Source organism: Tursiops truncatus, chromosome 5 (assembly GCF_011762595.2).
Source record: "Tursiops truncatus isolate mTurTru1 chromosome 5, mTurTru1.mat.Y, whole genome shotgun sequence".
Classification (NCBI taxonomy): Eukaryota; Metazoa; Chordata; class Mammalia; order Artiodactyla; family Delphinidae; genus Tursiops; species Tursiops truncatus.
Window position 1 is genome coordinate 69,158,873 of NC_047038.1, and position 26,466 is coordinate 69,185,338.

The window sequence follows — 26,466 nt, forward strand, 5'->3', positions numbered from 1 at the left end:
TGGACAAATTCTTAGAAAGGTATAACCTTCCAAGACTGAACCAGGAAGAAATAGAAAATATGAACAGACCAATCACAAGGAATGAAATTGAAACTGTGATTAAAAATCTTCCAACAAACAAAAGTCCAGGACCAGATGGCTTCATAGGTGAATTCTATCAAACATTTGGAGACGAGCTAACACCCATCCTTCTCAAACTCTTCCAAAAAATTGCGGAGGAAGGAACATTCCCAAACTCATTCTATGAGGCCACCATCACCCTGATACCAAAACCAGACAAAGATACTAGAAAAAAAGAAAATTACAGACCAATATCACTGTTGAATATAGATGCAAAAATCCTCAACAAAACACTAGCAAACAGAATCCAACAGCACATTAAAAGGATCATACACCATGATCAAGTGGGATTTATCCCAGGGATGCAAGGATTCTTCAGTATACGCAAATCAATCAATGTGATACACCATATTAACAAATTGAAGAATAAAAACCATATGACATCTCAATAGATGCAGAAAAAACTTTTGACAAAATTCAACACCCATTTATGATAAAAACTCTCCAGAAAGTGGGAATAGAGGGAACCTACCTCAACCTAATAAAGGCCATATATGACAAACCCACAGCAAACATCATTCTCAATGGTGAAAAATTGAAAGCCTTTCCTCTAAGACCAGGAACAAGACAAGGACGTCCACTCTCACCACTATTACTCAACACAGTTTTGGAAGTCCTAGCCATGGCAATCAGAGAAGAAAAAGAAATAAAAGGAATACAAACTGCAAAAGAAGAAGTAAAACTGTCACTGTTTGCAGATGACATTATACTATACATAGAGAACCCTAAAGATGCCACCAGAAAACTACTAGAGCTAATCAATGAATTTGGTAAAGTTGCAGGATACAAAATTAATGCACAGAAATCTCTTGCATTCCTGTACACTAATGATGAAAAATCTGAAAAAGAAATTAAGGAAACACTCCCATTTACCACTGCAACAAAAAGAATAAAATACCTAGGAATAAACCTACCTAAGGAGACAAAAGACCTGTATGCAGAAAACCATAAGATACTGATGAAAGGAATTAAAGATGATACCAACAGATGGAGAGATATACCATGTTCTTGGATTGGAAGAATCAATATTGTGAAAATGACTCTACTACCCAAAGGAATCTACAGATTCAGTGTAATCCCTATCAAATTACCAATGGCATTTTTACAGAACTAGAACAAAAAATCTTAAAATTTGTACGGAGACACAAAAGACCCCGAAAAGCCAAAGCAGCCTTGAGGGGGAAAAAACGGAGCTGGAGGAATAAGACTCCCTGACTTCAGACTATACTACAAAGCTACAGTAATCAAGACAATATGGTACTGGCACAAAAACAGAAATATAGATCAATGGAACAAGATAGAAAGCCCAGAGGTAAACCCACGCACCTATGGTCAAGTAATCTATGACAAAGGAGGCAAGAATATACAATGGAGAAAAGACAGTCTCTTTCAATAAGTGGTGCTGGGAAAACTGGACAGGTACATGTAAAAGACTGAAATTGGAACACTCGCTAACACCATACACAAAAATAAACTCAAAATGGATTAGAGACCTAAATGTAAGACTGGACACTATGAAACTCTTAGAGGATAACATAGGAAGAACACTCTTTGACATAAATCACAGCAAGATCTTATTTGATCCACTTCCTAGAGTAATGGAAATAAAAACAAAAATAAACAAATGGGACCTAATGAAACTTAAAAGCTTTTGCACAGCAAAGGAAACCATAAACAAGATGAAAAGACAACCCTCAGAATGGGAGAAATATTTGCAAATGAATCAACAGACAAAGGATTAATCTCCAAAATATATAAACAGCTCATGCAGCTCAATATTAAAAAAACAAACAACCGAATCCAAAAATCGGCAGAAGACCTAAATAGACATTTCTCCAAAGAAGACATACAGATGGCCAAGAAGCACATGAAAAGCTGCTCAACATCACTAATCATTAGAGAAATGCAAATCAAAACTACAATGAGGTATCACCTCACACCAGTTAGCATGGGAACCATCATAAAATCTACAAACAGTAAATGCTGGAGAGGGTGTGGAGAAAAGGGAACCCTCTTGCACTGTTGCTGGGAATGTAAATTGATACAGCCACTGTGGAGAACAGCATGGAGGTTCCTTAAAAGCTAAAAATAGATTTACCATATGACCCAGCAATCCCTACTGGGCATATACCCAGAGAGATAACCACAATTCAAAAAGCCACATGCACCCCAGTGTTCATTGCAGCACTATTTACAATAGCTAGGTCATGGAAGCAACCTGAATGCCCATCGACAGATGAATGGATAAAGAAGATGTAGTACATCTATACAATGGAATATTACTCAGCCATAAAAAGGAATGAAATTGGGTAATTTGTTGAGATGTGGATGGATCTAGAGACTGTCATACAGAGTGAAGTAAGTCAGAAACAGAAGAATAAATATCGTATATTAACACATATATATGGAACCTAGAAAAATGGTACAGATGAACCAGTTTGCAGGGCAGCAATTGAGACACAAGTAGAGAACAAACATATGGACCACAAGGGTGGAAAGCGGCAGGGGGTGGAGATGATGGTGTGATGAATTGAGAGATTGGGATTGACATGTATACACTGATGTATATAAAATTGATGACTAATAAGAACCTGCTGTATAAAAAAATAAATAAAATAAAATTCAAAAATTAAAAAAAAAACTACCTCCAATCACACTATTTAATATTAAGGCTAATTATCAATTATTTGAAATCTTTAAATCATTGATAAAAAAATAAAGGTAAAACTCATTGTTAAATGCCTCAAATGTATATGAGAAGCCCAAATAAGGAGCTACCCAAAGTACCAACAAGTCTATGTATTTTTATGTATATGGGCATTGGATTCACATACATAGTCAATTGACAGATAATGAATTCTATTTATTCTGCCAGGCACTGAGGACACAGTAGCAAACTAGAAAGACATGGCCTCTGCTCCTCATGCATTTAATTCCACTGTCCCTGGCAATTACTGTCACAGAGGTTTGAGATTGCAGGCTAGCACTTCAGACTATCTCCTCTTAAATCCCTGCAATTTGAGCTCTGGCTTCCCAGCCCAAACGGCAAAGCTCTTTATGCCTCGGAGCTGGGGAAGAAGGTTTTGATGGTGTATCATATCAATTTGTCAAAAAAGCATAACAATGAACTTGTAAACACACTAAGCATGTTACCCACAAAACATAGTTCCTGAATTATATCTTGAAATAAGATATGACTGTATCACCAAGCAGTGCATATTATTTGTCACTACTGAAGATGAGTTACACCCTGAGAAATGGGTACTTCCTGCTAGGAATGGTAGTCATTACGCTGCCAAATATCTCCAATTCTTCTACTCCTGAGTTAATGGTAGAGTTGTACTTCTCTGCCCCCTTGAAGTTAAGCATGTCTATATGCCTTCCTTTGAGCAAAGAATCTGAGCAGTGACATTGTGTCACATGTGGGCAGAACTTTAAGTGACAATTGCTCCTGATCACATGTCTTTTCCCTGACCCGGTGACCAGCGATACTTTAGATGGTGGAGGTCCATCAGCCTGAGACCCTAAGGGATGATGAGGGGTAGGCGAGCCCAACCCTTACATACCCGTCGCACCTCAGTGGACAGTGTTGTGTCATGAACAAGATAAATAAGGGAGAAATAAAACATATTTTAAACTGAGAGTTGTTACTGCAGCATAAGCTAGTTAATTCAGACTAATACCTTAGTAAGGAAACGTAGGTCTCTGACCCTATAAAATTGACAGCCATCTCAGAACAGTGGTGCACAAAAGCTCCTCTTTGAAGTTATTGAGGCAAATGCTAGCCAGACTCATCTGGTGACAGACTGATCTTACTATACACATTTAATTTTCCTTTTTAATTAAAAGGTTACAAATAAAGTCCTATGAGAGAAAAGAGGAAAACACCATCATTTTTAACCAGAAACTTATAAATAATTCAGTCCAGCACTGGGACCTCCTGCATCAGAATCAAGAACATTTGATGAAATGCAGATTTCTGGGCTCAAACCAAAACTGACTGAATTTTTGAGACTGTGTTAAATTTGCATTTAACAAATTCTCCAACTGACTCCTTCACACCCTTCATGAGAAATCTTGGTTTAGGACTAGGGCCTGCAAACTAATAATACTCAGGTGTGTGTTGTTTGCGTTACACAAGATTTTGTTTTGATTAGCATTAGAATTGGTTGGTCTTTAAAATTAAGAAACTTCCCATGAAAACTGATATTTCCAACAACTTGTGAAAAATAATTGGAGTATCTAGCAACTCTAATCTCAAACACTTATACAGCAATAATCAGATAAAACTTAACCCTCTTTAAACAAGGAATGTACCTGCTCCAGTTCTTCAGTTGTCATAATGTCAACCCATTTTTTACCTGACCTGCCCAAGAAAAGCATTAGGGTTTGGGTCCCCTTATTCTGGTTTCTGGAAGCTATGTTATACAGACTGGAGGTTATGCTCTGGAAAGTGGGGAAAAAAGAAAGCCATTGGAGAGCATTGAGCAAAAGAATTACACAACCAAATCTAGTTAAAAAGTAAAAATCAATATAGAGAACAGGGTAGGGCTAGATTTATATACACAAGTGTTTTGGGGGACAGCACATTATTTACTTGCAAGGTAGGTAACTTAACTGAGTGACATGAGCTGAATGAGATCTCTGGCTAAAGGTGGAGGACACACCTCCTGTAACAGGGAAAGCCATTACTTAGTTTCAATTGCTGTCATCAACTCAATTTCAATTTCTGGCATCAAGAATTTTGGCCTAGGATCACCAAATATGCCATTTTTGAAAGAGAAAGAAATCCACGCTTTTATTGGAAATTTCCTAATTTTTAAATATTTTAAGCTAATTATTTATTTAAAAACAAAAATAAGTTAAACAATCAGGTTAATATCTGTATATTTGAGGATCGCAGAATTGGAGTCAGGAGACTAGAAAAGAGTAAAGAGAATTTGAAAACTCATTCTCAGATGGATTTTTAGCTCTTGTAGCTTGACAAATGTAGATTACCATTAGCCATGAAAGAGAACCACAGGAAGAAAAGAAGTTTCGGGTAGAAAATTATGAATTCAGTTTCTAGAAGTTTGAGAAATGTATATATGAAAAGGCATAGTTCATCAGTAGTCTATTCAACAATATTAATATTATTAATTCATCTATTACAACAAATATTATGATTACTATCTACCTTCTAGAAGCATTACACATAGAACAGGGGCTAGAACAACAGACAAGGAGTCATAAATCTCTGACTTTAGGAGACCTCAGATGCCAATAGGTAAAATGGGAGTTACAAGAAAGTATGTTAATTTTATTCCAAGTATAGTAATGGGTGATTTGTTCAACAGAGATGTGTGTGTGAGGGGATGATAGTCATGTAAGGTTACTAGAAAGTATGACGTCTAAGCTGGAACCTAAAGAAAGGCGAATGTGTTCCCAGTAGACTCAACAGCCTGTATAAAGGCCCTCAGGCTAGAGAAAGCCAAATGCCTTAAAAACTGAAACAAGGTCAGTGAATCTAAGCCACTTCATGCAAGATAGCGATAAATAGTGAGCAATGAGGCCAGAAAAGTGAACAGAGGCCAGAGACTGTAAAGTCTGCTACGTTAAATGCTCTGGACTTGATCCTAAAAGTAGTGCGTGGTCATAAAGAGAGTTCATCTGGGCAATAACGAGCAAATTTACATCAGAAAACAGCGGCAGGATGAGAGAGAATCTACATATAGGTTAACATTTGAGGCTATGGAATTGAATGAAATTCTTCTGGGAAAATCATGAAAGTGAAAAGCAATAAGAGTTAAAAGGACAGGATCTTGGAGAGCACCCATATTCAAGAAGAGAGAAAATAAAGAGGGACCAAGGACTGAAACAGATGAAGAAATGTGGAGAGACCAAGAGTCAGGAAAGAGGTGGTAGATCTATGTTACCAAACAGAGCAGAGAAGCTAAAGAGGGTGAGCTTCGAAGAGATGTAGCCATTTACATCACAGAGAGAGAGAGAGAGAGAGAGAGAGAGTGTCCAGCAATGTCTAGAACACGGGCAATTATAATTTGGCACATTTATCACTACCTCACTGGTACCAACCACTTCCTAATCAACCTTGCTCGGTTTTAAGAGAAGCTCTTAATTGGCATTTTTGTGCACTAGGAGTATCTACTTTTGTACAAACTCCTAATTGCTAGGAGTTGGAAGACCAAACAGCCTTTATTCTCTTAGCTGGCCATACTTTATAGAGGCCTAGCAGCCTTATTCTGCTAGCTTGTATTCAGGCCCATACTCTATTTTTCTACAATGAAGAAAAAATTGGCTTCAGATTTCTGTTCCAAGAACCTTATTTTCTACTCTATTTGCCTTGAAACAAGTCACAAAAGGATGGGAGAAATTTTAGATGGAAAGGGCATTGCAAGTCATTGCTACAGTCTCCTTACCTTCATGTTTTGGAAACTGAGGCACAGAGATAATAATTGGCCTTTTATAAAAAGAAAGGGCTTTTTCATAGATAAACTAGTGTTTTTTTTAATGCTCTCATACACTGCTTTGCCCTCACAGCCTCTTCTGATCAAAGCAAAGGCCCTTTCCCCTCTTCGTGTCTTTAAAATAAAAATTTAATCAGTTATTTAAGAACTTGGATCCTCCGGGTTTATAATCTGGTCTCTGTCAGGCACTCTCATACAAACCATGTATAATATTTTTAAAAGGAAATTACAATTTTCATCTGTCCAAAAAGAAAATTTTGGAGCAACTTAAATAGAGCATAAAATAATTTAAAGAGAGAGCTCCATTATTTTTCTGCCCTCAAGATTACATATGTGGTAAAATTTTATTTACCACAATACAATATTCAGAATTAAATCAGTTTTATAATCAATTATTTTATAATTTTATAATCAATTAATCAAATTGTATAATCAATTATCTATACTGGATGAATTCACAAGCTCCATGTCAATATTTTCTTTCCCACAACTAGCTAACTGTAATATCCAACAAATCTTTTGAAGCAGAGTTCAAATATCATCATGGTGTTATCACAACATAGCTCTAATTTTTTAAATATATATAGAGATAGGGATATGTTCTTATTTATATAGAATGTGACAGAATTAGAGTGTACTGATAGCTGGATAGAGAAATTGTATTTAACATACACCATAGACTTTCACGGTCAATCTAGTATTTACTGGCAATTTTGTGAAAGTGTATCATAAGGAATAAATTTATCTATGATTATACTCTGATAAAAATAAGATTTATCACTGCAACCTTTAGAAACATAAATTATGAATTCCTAATTATCAGAGTAAACCAGAGGCAGTAATGATAATAATAATAAGTGAACACTTAGCCCTTCTTGTCATTGCATTATATTCTGTATGAATGCTCCCTGAGGTTGTACAGCATGGCAGCCCTAGCTGAGTACTTTCTTGCTACTGAAAATGTGACCCAAAGACCAGCAGCACTGGCATCACTTGAGGGCCTGTTAGAAACCCAACATCTTGAGATCCACAGAGATATATTGAATCAAAATCTGCATTTTAACAGTCACCATCCAGGTTATTCATATGCAAATTAAAGTTTTAAGTACTTTAGGTATATTGACCCATCATTGGAATTAATATTTTCTATTTTACAGAATAGAAAATTGAGGCACAAAACGATTAAGTAACTTTTATTAGCATTAGTAAATGTGGCAGGCATTGCCAGTAGCCTACTGAATAGCCAACACATCTTCCTTCTTTCTAATAAATCCTCAGTTTTATAAGGGCAGAAATGTGCCCAACCCCAGGTAGGGCACTCATTTTCCCAGATACTCTCCTAGCTTGAAATAACTATGAGATAAATATAGAAATCGGCTGCAAGTGCTAGAAAGGATTATTTTTCTGATAAAGGGAACTAATGGAACTGGCACCATCCCTTCATTTCATTCCAGCCTTAACCATGGATATGATAGCTGGAGCTGCAGCAGCCATCTTGGGATCAGAAGGTAACAACATAAAGGACTGAAGTCACACTAAGGAACAGGAAGTGGATAAATAAAAAAAGTCTCAGTTCTTGATGTTCTTGATGCCATCACTTAAGAACTCAGTACTAGGAGCCACCTACCTCTAGACTTCTTGTGAGAAAAACTGATTCCCCACTGAAGTCACTGCAGATGGATTTTTCTGTTGCTTTCAGACAAACGCATCCTTAACTGATAAAAGCTACCATGAGGGGGCTTCCCTGGTGGCTCAGTGGTTGAGAATCTGCCTGCCTAATGCAGGGGACACGGGTTCGAGCCCTGGTCTGGAAAGATCCCACATGCCGCGGAGCAACTGGGCCCATGAGCCACAATTACTGAGCCTGCGCGTCTGGAGCCTGTGCTCCGCAACAAGAGAGGCCGCGATAGTGAGAGGCCGGCGCACCGCGATGCAGAGTGGGCCCCGCTTGCCACAATTAGAGAAAGCCCTCGCACAGAAACGAAGACCCAACACAGCCATAAATAAATTAATTAATTAATTTAAAAAAATTTTTTTTAAAAAGCTACCATGATATTCTTCTTTCATCTATGTTTTATTATTTTATTCCAATGTTATGTTGTTCCAACTGGCATTAAATTTGCACTATAAAAAGCCACTGGGGATTATGATATCCTCTGCTAATGTCTTCTTCAGACAGAAGTATGTAAAGTGTCACATCACCCTCTCTGAGCGGGTGGGGGAAATTACAGAAATGACAGGCTGCAAAACAGTTCCCTAAAGGGAAAGGATTTGATGAAGAGTCACTTTCCGCCCCACTAACCTTCGTATCCACTCACTTAAACATGAACCTGAGTACTTTTCCTTATCTGCTGATAGATTTTGCTTAACCTCCCAGCTGTTCCAAAGCGGCGGCAACAGTGGCAAAGATTGCAGCTGCCCCTACAAATGGTCGCAGTCAGATACCTGAGAGTGAAATGCTTGTATTAGAAGCTGTCACCAGAAATGACAAAGACTAAATTGGGTGTGGCAGCAGCTAAAGGAGAGTGACAAAGGCAGGCAACATCCGTGTAACAAGCAGACCTCCATCTACACATAAATAGCTCCATCCTGAATCAGCAACTGGGCCCCACGTGACTTCTCATCAGCCCCGTATTTCACAGATAATAATGGAAATGCTCAACGACCCTCCCTGCTAATGCTATGAGTCAGATCATCAGTTTGGTGGCAGCCAAAAACACCTCCAGGAGTTCTGCAGATTATCTGGGGATCTTGAAAGAATGAGAGTGGAAAGGAATTCTGCTACAGAGATATTCTCCTCACTACTTCATCTGCCTGGTGTTCTCCTTTAAGAATTCAGACACTATTATTCAGATTTATATGTTTTAACAAGTCAATTTTTTTTTTTTTTTTTTTTTGCGGTACGGGGGCCTCTCAGTGTTGTGGCCTCTCCCGTTGTGGAGCACAGGCTCTGGATGCGCAGGCTCAGCGGCCATGGCTCACGGGCCCAGCCGCTCCACGGCATATGGGATCTTCCCGGACCGGGGCATGAACCCGTGTCCCCTGCATCGGCAGGCGGACTTTCAAAAACTGCGCCACCAGGGAAGCCCTTAACAAGTCAATTTTTGATATTTAATCTATTTTAAATGGCTACATACTGTAATATAAGCACTACTGATCATAGAGCTCAGTGTATAGCTTTCCTGTTAGTTCTCTTTGATCCTGTAATTTTGTAATCATTGCTAAAGCAAAAGCTACTCAGAATGATAAACGGATACTCAGTTTTAGTTTTTAGTTATCAAGGGACTTTGTTCTCTTAGTAATGCTCTAATGGCAACTCCCTTTAAAATCGCTGGACACTCACCCCCATTCCATTATAACATTTTCACCACCTAAACCCACCCATTCACTCTCTTAAGACTCTAGAGTTTCTCTTCCTCTAATAGCTGTTGGATGATTCCTTTGCTATTCTCCAAAGCACAGTCATCAGCTTCACATTTTTTGCTTCGATGATTATCCTCTCACATGCCCTAGATAACTAATTAAATCTACCCTCCCATATTCCCCTCTACCTGACCTGAACACCAGCCACACAATTCCATTTTCTTTTAATTAAGACTTCCTCTCTCTTGGTATCCAAAACTTTAATCTTCCTTGTAAACCTGGCTAGCATTTTAGCTCACTATTTCCTTTCTTGAGAAATTGCAGAGTTTATGCAATCATGCAGCAAAAATGAATTTGTTCCATTTACCCTAATTCTCTGCCTATGGCTGATTTGCTTATTTCTCTCGTAAAGGCTTCAAAAAATTCATATAATTGAAAAACTGTGGACCCTCCAGCCTATATATATGAGTAGTAACTCATCATTTTTAAAGCTTCAAAATCTAAAATCTTCTCACCAGTAAATAGGAGTAAAACGGAAGCCTCTCATCTTTTTCTAAAACATTCCATGACGTTTGTCTTCCTCCTCCAAACCACTCCTCCAGTTTAAGTCTGGAGCTCTCTTCGTCCAGGGAAGTTTTTAACACACACACACACACACACACACACACACGCACGCACACACGCACACACACACACGCACGCATGCACGCACGCACACACACACACACATACAGCATTCTAAAAGCAGCTGATCCTTTTACGTTCTTAATGGAAGTCAAATGCCTTCCCAGTACTTACTAAAATATTTATGTACCACTACAAAACATAACCTAAACAATGGGTTTGGGAATGCTCTTAGGAGGCATTTATAATTTTTATCCTCTCTTCAACCTTCCTTAACTTTGTGGCATAACTCTATTCCTCTGCTCAATAGACAAGATCCAATTGTACTACTCAATATATGATATTCCTCAAATATTCACAGAATTTATGAATTATTAACCATCTCCACAAAATAGCTGAAGATAGCAGTATCTTCTTTTTGACATATTTTTCCTCTGGATACTATATCAGAAGAAGAAAATCTTACCTTTTCTTTTATTATGTTTTAAATCAACTTAGTAATATTGCGACTGAACATGTCCTCTTAAGAATCCTGCAATACTTTAATACAGAAAGAATAATGCCACACATACTACTGGGACAATCTTTGTGCTACATTTTGCATTTATTCCCCTAAAAAGGAGCTACCATCCTGAATCTTAACAAAGATATTTATAAAAAGAATGCTCTTATAACAGAGTACTGTATTTTTGAATTTTGTGCAAAACCATTTTTTATGTTCTCAATGTGCATGTTTTAAATATTAAAACAAACAAAAATTAAAAAAATAAAAATTGACATAACTTAATTCATATTAAATTAAGATGGAGATGGAGTCATACTTTTCCATATGCTAGTTTTTTCATTTGTTAAAAGGTATAATAATAACATACAGAGACATCAAATCTACCTTAATGTAAGTTACTTAAAATGCAAAAACCCAATGGAGAATTTGAAGGGATTATATGTACCTTATAAGTTGATATCCTTAATTTGATGAGTTTCTATATGAAATCCCTTTAGATTTAAACATTAATTTTATTCTTATGGTAACTTACTCCTAAATGAGAAGATCTAAACCTTGAGGAATGAGGGTATTTCAAATTAGAAACAAGTTTTCAGAATTCTGTGTTGGGTCAGAAACATTAAAAGTCAAAGGAAATACACTAAATCCTCATGATATTACAACTCATATCATTAATTTTTTTATTCCACAGTTCATGTCTAGTTATTATCTAACTCATCTGTAGCTCAAAACAAATTAAGATGAGGCAGAAAATAAGTTTTCCTTAGAAAGAGAACTGAGGAGTATCCAGAAGTTTCGACTGGAATAAACACTTCCCTTTCTACCTCTAGGAATGCCACTCTTACCATAAATACTTTCAACACCCCTGCTACAGACACAGAAAGACATGCCCTCTGGATGTTATACTCTTCTGTAGATATCACAGTTCTCAGCCTGACAGTAAGTATATCAGAAATCTCTCTTCTTTTTATGAGAAAAGACTTACACTTCAATAAAGAAAAACATACAATAATTATAGTTGAAAGGCAGAAAGAGCCAAAATATGATATGATATGAATCTCTGCAAAGACTCAGTCCTGTTCGGCATAGTATTTGCAGCATTTACAGCAGGACCCAGCAAATCCTTGGCCCTTAGAAAGAAACAATGGAATGAATGAACTAGGCTTATAGAGACAGAAATTGGCTAACTCCAGTTGTATGATGCAAGTAAAAGTGATTTCTTTTCTTTATTTCAATAGCATGTTCTTATAATGGAACACGTGTTGTACTGTTTCGAGTCATTTTGAGAATCACAGTGTACCTACCTTATCTGCCCTCCAAGGGGCCTCATCCCCTGGAGACCAACACTACACCTTGTACATCTTTATATCCTGCAGAGTGTCTGGCATGTCATAAGTCTTCAATACACATGTGTTAGGGAACAAACTACTAGAATAACTTCATTTGACTCTTTTCAGGTTAACACATCAAAAAGTAATGAATTGCTGGCTGGCCAAGCTGTTCACTTGGCCATCTCCACTACCAATATAGATTTCTACAATATGATTGGAGATGTATCAATCAAAAAATAACACTAACACAAATGGATCCGTCATGCCTATGGTCCAATTTATCCACTGTGTATTAAGGAGTGAAAAAAAGAAAAATGTTCATTGCACCTGAGCTTAAAAGCTGGCAGGAAAACAACAGAGTGAGTGGGGTGTGCTTGTGCCCGAAAAGAGCAAAAATAACAATCCCTCAAAAGTATGACTAAGGGCAATACCTCTCTAGCAGCAATGGTTGAGAGAAGAAGCCGCTATTTATCAAAACTGTTTTAAGGTGAGAAAAAAAAAAGCCTTAGCGTTAGTTCATTGAAACATGGGTAGTATTCTCTGGGTCACTCACTTCAGTGATGCTCCCTTGAATTTTGCAGGAGATGCTGTTTGGGAAGAAAATGCCACCATCCAGTCTAACGCAACCCATTGCTGCCGTGTACGCACTCGGTCTGCCTTTCCTATAAAATAATCACAAGCTATATATATAGTTAAAACATCAAACTGAGAAAGAGTTCTGCAAAACCTCACTCTAACCATTTCTGAAGAAGCCGGTCTTAGCACCATTCCCTAAGAGGGTAGGCAAGCAACACACAGCTTTAGAGTGAGGGTGTACAGAAACGCTAAGATGTTTCTTAGTCGGCTTGTAATACTAAAAAGAATCCAAAAGTCTGCACATAACATGACTGTGTTTCTCGTTTTAGCTAGCATGCACTGTGAGGAAGCCCGTACTATGAAGGAAGCCCATGTCCAGAGTTTCCAGCTTCCCAAACAGCAACCCACTTCAGGCACCTAGTACCTTTCCGTGTTCTGTTTCATGCCTCCCACAAAATAATTTTCAATAAAGAGGAAATGAAAAAACCTTGATATCCATTATTTACATATTTACCCAAAGCTAATTACACACTTCTGTGAAGTCATCCCAATTTATTTTTATTTTCTCGCTCATGAAATAATCAAACTCGGTGTTTCCTGTGACCTTTTCGCAAATGCAAGTGGGTGGAGAAGATCTGGTGGCAGAGAGTGAAAAAGGCTCTGAAATCTTCTTATGCCTAAGAAGGTTATCCCACTCCAGGCACACTGGGGGACCTCAGAAGACCTAGTCAGGAGGGAAGGGAGAGTAGATTCTCTGCTGCCTCCTGCCTCTTCAGGAGCATCAGCCCCAATCACAGCTGCTGAATGAGGAGAATGCCGAACATCAGAGCTGTTAAGCGGAGGACCAGTACCTGAAGTTTACCCCGCCTCCACCTGAGACAAGAACTTCTTAAGGGCTCAGCCGCTTCCTTTCTGCTCAGCTCGCAACCCACTTGTCCCCTGCCCCTTTCAGTTCCGTATAGAGATTTCAGATCATTCTCAGTGTGTTATCTCCTTCCTGATGCCTATACCACCCCTCACCTCATAAGATGTTGTCAAGCATCAGGCACACACCCGGTAGCTGCAAGACCCAGAGCTCGTGCCATTCAAGTTCCTGGCACATCCCAGGCTAGGATGGTGGACACGCTCAGTTTCATGTCCCTAAAATCATCATCTGCATCTCATAGTGAGGTTTTCATTCTGTAAATATGATTTTGTTCTTATAGGCAAATTCAGTATCATGAACTGATGATGCCCAATTGTTATATGTTACAATAATCTGACATATTTCTTTTGTGATTGGCTTTGTTTCCAGAGATTCTGTACATATACAAAAGTGTACTACAAAATGAAACTAATAGCATGAGAAACATACAAATATATCTTTTCTCTGTGCCACACATTTATCCTTTTCTAGAAGTCACAGCTTTTACAAATTAAAGAAAACATTGAGTGATGGACTCTATTGCATTCATAGTAGAAGTAGTAGTAGAATCGACAATAACAGCAATAATGTCTACAAGTATTGAGTTCCTACTCTGTTTGCCGGACGCTCCAAAAATTTTTTTTTAAATTAAATACTTAACAAACCAATAAGTCACATACTTCTAGCCCCCCGTTTTACAAATAAAGAAACCAAAGCAAGGAGAGGTTGAGTGAAAAGTTTGTACTTCATATAGTATGGCAACAGAATTCAAATTCAAAGATGCTGGTATTCAGAGGCACTGATCTTAACCACTTCTTTATAAAATAATACGATGCTATTTTGAGGTCAGACTCCCTCTTAGGTTCTGGGAGAGACCAGATTTTTTGTACTAATTTTTGCCCACCGAATATCCTATATTTTATTTTTATAAAATTGAGAGTAGTAAAATTCATAGAAACATGTTATCATCCATCTCTCTACAGCCTGAGGAGAAATATCCAAGAGTGAAGTTGGAAAATGACCCTCAGACCCTAAGTCTATAACCTGACATCATGTTTTTCATGGTTTTAAGCATACAGCTGCTTCAAGTTTTAGAGGACAAAACAAGAGCACTATGTACCAATTCTATCTAGACAAGCTCCTTGAAACAGCTTTTCAAAACGCAGTTAAGCACAGTACTCTATCTAGATTTTCCAGACTGAATCTATAATTTAGATACCAAGCCTTGTCATGTCTAATAGTTGTCATTGTTGAGCACTGTGAATGTTAGCTGTTATAAATATACGAGGCCTGTCTACACTTTCCTTTTCTTCAACGACTTTCTAAACACAGTCCGCAATGCAAATGTGGCTCCTTTTATTCAGTTAACAATTTGAAAGCCTCTTATGGAACACCAAAATCCATAGGTGGTACCTGAGTTGTTAGCTCCAATGACTGAAAGGAAGACTAAAGGAAAAATTGATTCAGTTATAAGTTCTAGCTAAGCTGAACATATGGTCTTGGTAGATACATTTCCAGACTTACAAGGGACTAAGCCAACCAAATGCACAAGACCTACCAGTATTTTCTTGGCATGTTTTCAAGGATACTACCTTATGATGTTCTCCTTGAAGTAGTCTCCTCTGCTATTCCTAATGGTCCTAATACCTATCAATGCATGCCACATTATGCTTTCTTATTTGAACCATACCATATTATTGTGAGACAGACAGGGTAAGTAGAACCTCCCCTCCAATTTCACAGGTAAGTAAATGACATCACAGATGGGATAAATGAATCGCCCCAAATCCCCCAAATCACACAGTTAGTTCAAGGCAGAATCACATCTAACATAAGCCAGGAGTTGGAATAATCGTAGTGATTGTTTCCATTCACCAAGAAGTCAGCCTAATACGCTGGTGCTAACAGTGAAAGGCCAGTACAGTAATTAAATGATAATTGCTCTGATGATTTTAAGGATAAGGTAAGTTCTATAGCCGATTCTTTTCATGGGAGCATACTAAGTAACATAAAATAAAATAAACGAATAAAATAAAATTCATTCAAGAAATATTTAATTCCATGCTTACTATGTGCCAGGCACTGTTCTAGATGCTTGAGAACCAGACAACAAAACAGACAAAAATCCCTAACCTCAATTAGCCTGCATTCTAGCAAAAGAGACAAAAGTAAGCAATTGACCTAATGATTTAAAAATTATCTTGTATATTAAAAAATAGTAAGTGCTAAGTAAAAACAGAAAATAAGGCATAAGAAGGAGCAGTATTGTTAAAGGATGAACACATAACATTTATCACATTGGTCAGGGTAGGCCTCGTTGAGAAGGTGAGCTCAATGGGTATCCAGGGAAGAGGGAACAGTTGGGGAAAAGCTCCAAGGAGTGTGTGTGTATCGTGGTGTCTTCATGGAACAGAAAAGAAGCCAATGTGACTGTAGCGGTCTTAGCAAGAAGGAGAGTTGTGTGAGGTGAGGCCAAAGAAGAATAGGAAAACAGATTATGCAGGACTTTGGAGACCATCGAAAGAAATCTGTGTTTTATTCTGACTGAAGTAGAAACCATTGCAGGATTTTGAGCAGTTGAGTAATGTGATCGGGCCCTCAGTTTAAAGAGGGCCCATAGGTCTGTACACCTTAAATGTTTACAGTGCTATATGTCAATTTACCTTAATAAAACTGGAAGAAAAAAAAGAAAACCCATAATTAATTATTAAATACCTTAAAATTTTATCATTCGACCTATTGTACAATCCTTTTCATGTATAGAAGTCCCAATTTATCCTCCTCCTCTCAGAATAAAATGCTAATATTCCCATTTTCCCTAAGAAGATATCAAGGCTTAGAATGTCTAAGTAACTTGTCTGGGATAAGAGCTAGTAAGTTGAAGAGCCAGGTGAAAAGAATAATTTTTCTAACTCTTAATACAAAACTGATTGCTCTTTCCTATGTACTCATCTATACTAACGTTACAAAGGAGAAATAATAATAATTGAGATTAATTATTCAGATTATCCATCAATAGAGATGTTCAGTTTGATATATTAAATTGAATCAAACCCATTTTTCCCCTTATTATTAATTTCTGGGATATAATGATACAAATAATTTCCCTGAACTTTCTATTTGAAATGACATATGAACATTCAGGCTGAGAATTTTGGACAGAGAAGAAACCGTAATAATAACTGAAACTTACAACAGTGTATTTACAAAGGTTTTCAAAGTCTTCTAGTCATTGTTATGTATTAACTCTCTACTATATGCCAGTCACTGTGCTAAATCCTTTGCATATATCACTGTATTTAATATTCATCAAAAACCCTAAGAATAGTAATAGTAATCCATGACAGACGTAGCCCCAGAGAGGTAAAGTACTGAAAGGCCACAAGACTGCTCAGTACTCCATCTAGAATTTTACCTAAATCACCACAGTCTAAAGTTAGGTTCTCTTCACTCAGCCACACCACCTTCCTGCAGCAGGATGCACAAAGTATCACCTCAACATTCCCAACTAAGAGGTCAGCCAGATGTGAGTAGCTCCATTTTCCAGCTGATTAACTGGTCATAGAAAAGTTAATCAAGTAATTAATATATTTTTTTAGAGTCACCATATGCAAATCAATATTTAGTTAGTGACAGTACAGAGCATTTAAGATACAATACCTTGCCTCAATAAGTTTACGATCTTGTTAAGGTAACAAGAGACACATAAAAGGGTAATAAATAATCCAAGATAGCACATAATACGTACCAAATGAGATACAAAGCCAACAACAGCCAAAGAAATTCAACAGAGGGAAAATTGAATCTGGGTGCTTCAATTCAGTTAAGAAAGGTTATTACTGAAAAGGATCCACATTGAGGTGGTCTTCACAGGAAAAGAGAGAATGAGGAAGAATAATTCCAGTGAGAGGGGAATATTTTCCCCTCAAAGGCCAAGGGAGAAGATGTGAATGGATTATCAAGAGAAAATGAATAGATGTGTTTGAAGTACAGGATAGATGGGTGGCAAAGTAAAAATTAAGCCAGAGAAGTAAATTGTAAAAACCTTGATTGTCATGTTCGGAACCTATGGGAGGAGGGAAGGAATTGATTGTGTTTAACTGCTAGTATGTTGCGTGTACACTGTAGTTTATGTAATCCTCTCAACAACACTATAAAGTAGAAATACATCATGGCCATTTAATTTATTTATTTTTTTAATTTTGGGAAGGTATAGTTGATTTACAGTGTTGTGTTGGTTTCAGGTGTACAGCAAAGTGAATCTGTTGTACATATAGGTATATCCACTCTTTTTTAGATTCTTTTCCCATATAGACTATTAGAGAGTACTGAGTAGAGTTCCCTGTGCTATACAGTAGGTCCTTTTTAGTTATCTATTTTATATATGGTAGTGTGTATATGTCAATTCCAATTTATCCCCCATTTACCCCCTGGTAACCGTAAGTTTATTTTCTATATCTGTAACTCTACTTCTGTTTTGTAGATAAGTTCATTTGTACCCTCCTACATGGGAAAGGAAATAGTCACCCAAGTCCAGGAAGCACAAGAGTCCCATACAGGATAAACCCAAGGAGAAACATGCTGAGACACATATTAACTGAACTAACAAAAATTAAATACAAAGAAAAAATATTAAAAGCAGCAAGGGAAAAGCAACAAATAACACACAAGGGAATCCCCATCATGACCATTTTAAATGAAAGGAAACAGCGATTACCTGGCCAAGACACAGTTTTGGGTGTGTAGATGGAGAAGAAATTCTAGTCTAGATCCATCTGCATGCAAGGCCTATATTCCTTCCCCCCACCCCCTCATCACCATCTACAGAAAGCAATGGGGAGCTATCAAAGGTATTTGATCAAGACAAGAGAGTAATATATGAAAAGTATTGACTACAAGAAGACCAATCTGACTGTGAAATATTAGCACATGTCCACTATCAGAGAAGGATTGGGGAAGGAAGACACTAGGCAAGAAGAGCCACTTTGTCTATTGCATTAACCTACAGAATGAGTGACAAGGATCTATATTCGAATGCTGATGACCAAAGTAAAAAGAATGGAAGAGATATTTTTAAAGAAATATGAAGAGATAAATGGTAATATCCATGTCCTTTAACAGGTAGTTTTTACTTCCCAACTATACACCCACAGTGTAAACATTTCTCTTAAAATCTCATACACAAAATCCAAGATCTAGCTTAAATATCTTAAGTCTTTTTGACAGCACATGATTTATTAAAAAATAATAAAATCTAAGCCTTGGGAAAATATCTGCTTTAGTGCAATCTACCTCTCAAATCACCATCATGAATTATGACAGCCTCATGCTAGGCATACTTCTGTTGTATGAGTTTGACATTAGCTCCTTGCTATATATGCTAACATGGACAGTAATGCCTTCTATTCATGGTCATTAGAAATGTTAATTACTAAGAAAATATTCTTTTCCTTTAGTTTTTCCTTATTTTAACTTTTCTTTTAACTTTTTATTTTATATTGGAGTAAAGAACTTATTTACAAAATGGAAACAGACTCACAAACTTGAGAGTTTTTCTTTTAGTAGACTAAGTGTATATTAAACAATTGAATTATCTCTGAGAGATACAATGCATCATACTTCTGAACATTATTCTTCCCCATCACTTCTCTCTTGAAATGCAAGGTACCACTCAGGATTCAAGTCCAAAACCACTATCAATTAAATGGCATATTATTTAAAAACAAGTTGGGTCTTTTCCAACCTTTTCTGACTCCTGGGCAATGCAAACCATACAATTGGCAAATATGTATAGAATTAACAAGCAGCTACATTTTTCAAAGACAGTATTGACATAAACATCCAGGCGTTTAGTCACTACACATCTTTTCAAGCAATTTAATATTGCAAAGTTGCCAACCTGGTAATAATCAGGCTAACTATATAAACCTTCATTCAGTACCAAGCATTCAACTAATTCATCTTAACTTTGAATTAGTTATTAAACTGAACATCCTAATTAGTATAACATACATTTGATAAATGTGTGCATGCAGATATATACATATATATATATATATATATATACATCTCATGTTAGAATTAATGAGTAACAATATTTTGACTCAGAATCCTTTCAGGAATTACACACCTATCTTACTTGTACATAATCTCCTTAGTATCACCCATCTATGCTAAAGGATAATTAAAATTTAACACATTAACCAAGCCTAGTTTCCTTTACCTTTATGGATAAAAATAGATCTGTTTTTCTGAGTTGAGAATGAATGTTTAAATTTGAAATCAAACTGTGCCACAGGTCAATAAATTAGGCCTACAGCTGAAGTATACCCAAAATGTCTTTGAAAGTTTCAAGAATGCCAAACCGGTGCTATATTTTAGAAACGTCACATGCACGTGTAAAGATATATCATCACGAATCCTGTGATGATTGCTAAAATTTATCTGGTTGCTAAAATTCAACCCAGATACTCTTTTATATTTTTATGTTTCCCATTTCTATATATCTGTACTAGTGTGAAAGTAGGCATCTGCAAAATTCAATGAAGGAAACGAAAGATACTATACAAGCATATCTGCCCAATAATGTCACGCTTTCACATAGTCTAAGTTTGATAAACTTAGCCATTATAAATAAACTAATTTAAAAACTATTCATGCACAAAGTCTGGGCTCTATATGACTTCAGGTAGTCTATAAAAGGTATGGTAAATACATTATATCTGTATAAAAGGAATCAGAGAGAATGTTTATTTCATATACCTTATTTTCTATTACCTATGTTTTTTAATATGTGACAATGCATTCATGTGTAAAATGTATTAAAATATAAATATTACCCTTAACTTTTAAAGGCATTATTTTGTGAGCATTTAAGAAAAGGAAAACTATTTTTACCTCCCAGTCCTGGTCTAAGCCGATTATCGTAACCATCCAGAAGTCTGTCTAGAATTCTTGTAAAGATGGTAATGTTATTTTTAGCCTCATCTTCTTGGATGTTAGCCAGCACCAACCTAAACAGATAATTTTACAAGCTGATATATATACATACGTGTGTTTTGCAAGTGCCAACATGCTCTTCCTCCTTGATTTGAATTTTAAGGCTCCCTGAGCTATTAGTGTCACCCGTTTTCCTCCTTTTTTTTTTTTCCACTCCTTTAAATGCCAGTATGTCTATAGGGAAGGTAAACATGCTGTTGGAAATAGATAATAAATACTAGCTTATCAGAAAGTTTGATGCCAAAATTATTTCAGATTTCTATCACTTCGCATTTTGTGTGACCTATTCAATTTTTCTAAAATGCACTCCCTAGAATATATTATGATGGTAGATTATCACATGCAGATAGTATTAGTAATGTTGTTCTGCATTTGGAAAAGTACAAAAACCAAAGGGACTACTGAAAGAATTCTTCAGTGATTTGAATATTAATTGGAAAATAAATTGCCTCCTTGGAGGCACAGAATTTTTCCATCTTTCTCAGAAATGTCTTTTCTTTTTATGTCTTTTTCTCTTTTAAGCCAAGATGATTTTCTAACTTTGGGTATACCTCCACCCAATGGCCAAGTGCAATATAGACATCAGGGAAACTCCGCTGGCTGGCTGTGTTCCAGACTCCAATGAAGTCAGGAGGTGGAGGTGGGCTCTGAAAGCATCAGCAGCACACACACAGCTGCAGAGAGCCTTGGAGGAGTACCTCTCCTGACTGGTCTCTGAGGAGAGCAATAGAGGTCATCCAAAGATTAAAATGCCCAGCTACTTTGTGTGTGTGTGTGTGTGTGTGTGTGTGTGTGTGTGTGATAAATTTGCGGAAAGAATAAGTGGTCTTAAAATATCACCAGAAGAGGGTTAGAAACACTGATTTTCTCCATTATTTCTCCATCAGAAAGCCAGACACCTGGTTTTGTGACATCCAGCAATTTGGTGCAGAAGCAACTGGATGTATAAAACAGAATGTCCCTTTTCGCTGCCATTTTTTCCCCCAGAATGATTCAGAGATTTAAATTACTGGTCCAGAAAAAGAATCATTTATATAATAGAATAAAATACTGACATGAGCATTACTGGTCAAATATAGAACAGAAAACTAGTAGAAGAAAATATGGTTAAGTACTGAGGATTTTCAATGATTATTAATGGACCACAGTTTGTTCACTCCTCTAAAATCAAAGATTATATGTAATTGCATTCTGATCAAGGTGTACTGTGTGAAATATCATTGACAGAATTCATTTGCATTTAAATGATTACACAGCTAGTAGCTAAAAATAGTCATAATACATCGAAAAATCAGTAACCAACTTCAAGCAAATATCCTCTTGGGAGAAGAGAAAATACTAAAATATTGATATAGAGATAAACATTAAAAAAATTATGTAAGCAAATTAGTTCATACCTCAAGCCTCAAAAGTTTTTATGTTGCCTTAAGCTAACTTTAAATCCAATCACTAAGATCGTCATGAAGTTCCACTTAGAGATTTTCACTGGAAAGCGTTTTTTAGTCACATATCACATTTTCTTTCTAAACTCAATATTAAGATATTAAATGAGGAGCTATTTTCCAATTAAAAATAAGACTTCATAAAGAGATTTCTTCTCAGTTCTAGAAAGTATTTTCAAACTTTGACAATTACTGAGACAGGAAAATGAAAATTTTAAAGGGAAATAAAGGTATCATAAAATCAAAAACACTAATTTTTTTAAAAGAATAATTACATGGACATTATTATGAATCATATTTTAAGTTCTCTGGCATTTTGAAAACCATACCCTAAATTTAGGCAATTAATAAAAGCTGCCCATTGATGATAAAAAAAAGTCAGAAAAGACTACAATTAAGATGATGCTATTGAAAACAACAGAAATTAAATTTGATATTTGTAGAATACAGGCAAAACAGAATTTGTTATATTTTCAAAGTAAGTACTTTTTATGACAGTACCATTTTAGAAGTAAAAATTTCTAAATCAATAATATGAAAAGTTGATTAATAAATCAAGCTTTTGTTTTATTTGTTTGTGATTGTGAAATTGTATAGTACCTCCACCTAGAGGTTTCAGATCCACACATCATTTAGGTTTTCTATGTTGACTGAAAGAGCCAAGACCAAAAGGAAAGAAAGACAGAAAGAAAAAGAAAAGAAAAAAATTAACACTCAAATCATTTTAGCTTATGCTTTTCTGTTGGGTTTAAAGGAAAACTGATGGTTTCTTTACTGAACTTTGGTGTTATTATAATCGCATATAACAACCACTTCAATTCTTTGCAAAAATATGCCATCTAAAGGGCACTCTTTTCTTCCGTGATTTATTTTTTTAGAAAATGTTTGTATTCACTTTTATATTTTATCGCTAAAACAAGAAGCAGCGAACTTTTAATAGTCTCTGTCATTTAATAGTTCTGTTTCTTGGTACAATATGTTTTCATTAGAAATGATCCTTCAAAATACTTCAGCTTCTGAAAAGCCACCTCTGCATTGATAACATTCAAGAAACACACCTTCACCCTGAATTTAAAATGGCAAATACAGTAAATAATTGTCTCACCTGGCTGGGTCCCACACCAAGAAAACAAGAAGCAGCAACTGCATGTTGCAGATGTGCAGTTTCATCTTCATCACCACTCTTTGTAAAGTCATGGAAGAAAAACAAAATACACTTAAAATTACATTCAGTCCCACCATCCAAATAGCCCAAAAGAATGTCATTTCAACTGGGAATTGGAGTTAAAGATATAGAGATTATTCCAGTGGAGTGTGTGTAGGGTGTGATGACTGGAGGAGGGTCTTTTCTTTTCTTTTCTTCTTTTTTTTTTTTTCTCTTAACAGAATGATGACCAAATAATCAGACTTTGCTCTGCCAGGAACTTCCCTCAGCCACATCGTCAGCAAACACTGTTTTGTGGACACACACACGTATTAAGAACACACGGGACCCTGCACTGACATTTGAGCTAGAGATAAGAATGGGTTGGAGGGGAGAGTGAAAAAGGGGAGGAGAAACGGGTATTTCGTGCCACATCCCCTCAACCAAGACCGCCTCCGCGACCACAGCGGGAAAAGCAAGGGGCAGCCAGCCCACTTTTTTCGATTATTCTTCTTTCATTACAATGAACTGCAGTCCTCACGTCTTCACTACTTCAGTCCTTTTAAAATAAAATAAAATCACCTCCCTCCCTGCCCAACCACAGTTGCCCAAGACCACGTCTTGGAGGCAGCCGGGTTCGGATTAACTGCTGCGAAACAACGCGTTTGACAGCTGTTCCGGAGCCGAGGACCGCAATCCGAGCCGGAGCGTGAGGCTCCGGGATCCAGCGGAGGCAGGCAGGCAGCGGCGATCACAGCGTGCAAAGTTAAAAGACTATAAAAGAGCCAGGCTAACGTGCTGCCGGGCGGGCGTCTCGGATCTAATTGTAGTTGCAAATAGGCTTCTGGTGAGGAGTATCGAAATTATTTTTTAAACATGCTGGGGAGGAGGGGGCGACCTGAGCCGCTTCGGTTTCCAGGGACCATCGGAGAGTGAATGGGGGGAGATGAGCCATGCACGGGAGGCAAAGGTAAATGGGAAAGCAAGGGTCCCTGTTGGGACCAACGTGTGCGACCTTACCTGAAACGGCAAGCAGAATTGGGTGTTTTCCTCCCTTTGCCCTGATCTAGAGGAGATAGGAAACTTGAGAGAGAGAGACAGACAGACAGACAGACTGCAGCAGCCCGGCGAGCGGGGAGCGATGGGCTGGTAGCAGCCGAAGGAGAGCGCGAGGAGTGGCGGCGGCGCGAGGAGTAGAAGGAGGCGAAGGCGTCCGTAGTGGCGGTGATGGGCGGAGGAGGAGGAAGAGGAGGAGGGGGAAGCGTTGGCAGGAGCTGGCTGGGTGCGGGGGGGACGCGAGCAGAGGCGCGGTGCGCGCAGGCAGCGGCGGGCACGAGCCCCACGCCTGGAGGAGGAGGAGCCAGGCCCGAAAGGAGGGCTAACGAGGTTCTCGGCAACGCAGGGACGCCCCCCACCCCCTCCCAGATACCGGGTAACCGCCCACCGCCCGCCGCCCGCCGGGCACCTGCCAGGGCACATCCCCAAGCGGCGGCGAGCGCCTCTCCCGGCGCCCACGCCGCGCCGGAGGAGCGGAGCCCACTCGCCGCCCGGGACTGCGCCCCGCGGCCGCCCTCAGGGACTCCCTGGAGGCCCCGAGGTTCCAGGGGGCTGCTGGTGGGTGCTGGTGCGGCTTCGGGGACGCGGTGTGTTTGTGCGGCCCTAGATCCCCGGGACCTCGCCCTGCCGCCCGCCCCCCAGCGTGCCCTGGCTCCGGAGCGACGTGGCTGCCGAGGAGAGGTACAGCTCCCGCTGGAAGGCGAGGGGACTCATCACGCCTGTACTTGGTCATCAGCGCATCCACGCAGGACCAAGTTCGAGGCATGTTGCGTGGAATCAGACAGCAGGAAGTTTCTCTGATTTCCTGAGCCCTTCTGCTGTACCACTCATTCCTTCACACTCCTGCAATCAGGACCAATTTCCCTTCAAAGCTCTGAGGGCTGGAGACTTCCCTGGAGCTGGTCAGTCAAGTCATCTGCAAATTATTGGGAAACCCGCTCACTCTCAGCAATTCTTTTCCCCCATATCTTTTCACAAACGTCCTCCCTACCTGGAGGACAAACTCAATCAACCGCTCCAAAAAAGTTTACGTACTCCCCACCCTACCCACCTCCACCCCCAGCAAAAAGGAACCTGCTGTGCTTCTACTACCTCTGCAAATTCTTTCCGCAGCGGGGCGGGGTATGTAACATGTTTTGAGGTTTTCCCCCTTTAGGGGTTTTTGCTGGTGCAGAGACCTGTTGTAATTTCAGTCCCATCGTACACTTTCAGCCTTGTGCTTAATTTGTCTCATTTCTCTTCTACTTTATCTGAGGCGATAAAATACAAACGTGCAACTTGAACAACAACAAAAAGAGAGACATTTTCCTCTTCGTACTGCAGGTAAGACAGAACGTTATGCACATCCTTCTAAAGCAAAGCAGAACGGGTGTTTGTCTCTTCAAGAAGTTGTAATAAATGGTAGACATTTTAAACGAAAAAACAAAAAGTATGCTGATATGTTTCTGTCCCTTTGCATTCAGAGTCAATATATGCCAAACACTTCAATTTTGTTAGATATGAACCCAAAATTGAGATATTTTTCCTAGATGGTACAGTTTTCATAACAACAGGCACTTCTAATCGCCGGTAAATTTTAGCTTTGCTTTGAAGATTATGTGAGGACAATAAAACCTTTACATTGCAAATTTTTCAAGCTGTTCTTTTTAACCTATTAATCACCACTTTCTAAATGAGCATTTAATAAGCTACAACCTAAACAAACATTTGCTCTACTTAGCTGCCTCTGTGAAGAATGGAACACCACCCAGCTTTCTCCTCCATCATTAATATTCCCTTCCTGACTTGCCCACTGCAGAGTCTAATTGAAATTCACAAAGATAAAGGCATGCCATTTAAAACCTTGCAACTAGGGAATCTAACCATCTTCTACTTAGTGTGAACACTTCACTTCCTACTGTATTTTCCTATTTTCCATTTCTATGAGTCAATCTTTAT

At 38.1% G+C, this 26,466-nt stretch overlaps 1 protein-coding gene across 2 annotated transcripts in view; it reads right to left on the reverse strand.

Annotated features, from left to right (window-relative positions):
• GABRA2 (gamma-aminobutyric acid type A receptor subunit alpha2) overlaps positions 1-23,504 on the reverse strand; it is a 119,164-nt gene extending 95,660 nt beyond the window's left edge. For both annotated transcript variants that reach the window (XM_019928041.2, XM_019928040.2), the window contains exons 1-2: positions 23,434-23,504; positions 20,785-20,900 (exon numbers count right to left, since the gene is read on the reverse strand). In XM_019928041.2, the coding sequence (XP_019783600.2) occupies positions 20,785-20,900; positions 23,434-23,504 (187 nt within the window). The remainder of the gene's footprint in view (positions 1-20,784; positions 20,901-23,433) is intronic.
• Between the last annotated feature and the right edge of the window lie 2,962 nt (positions 23,505-26,466).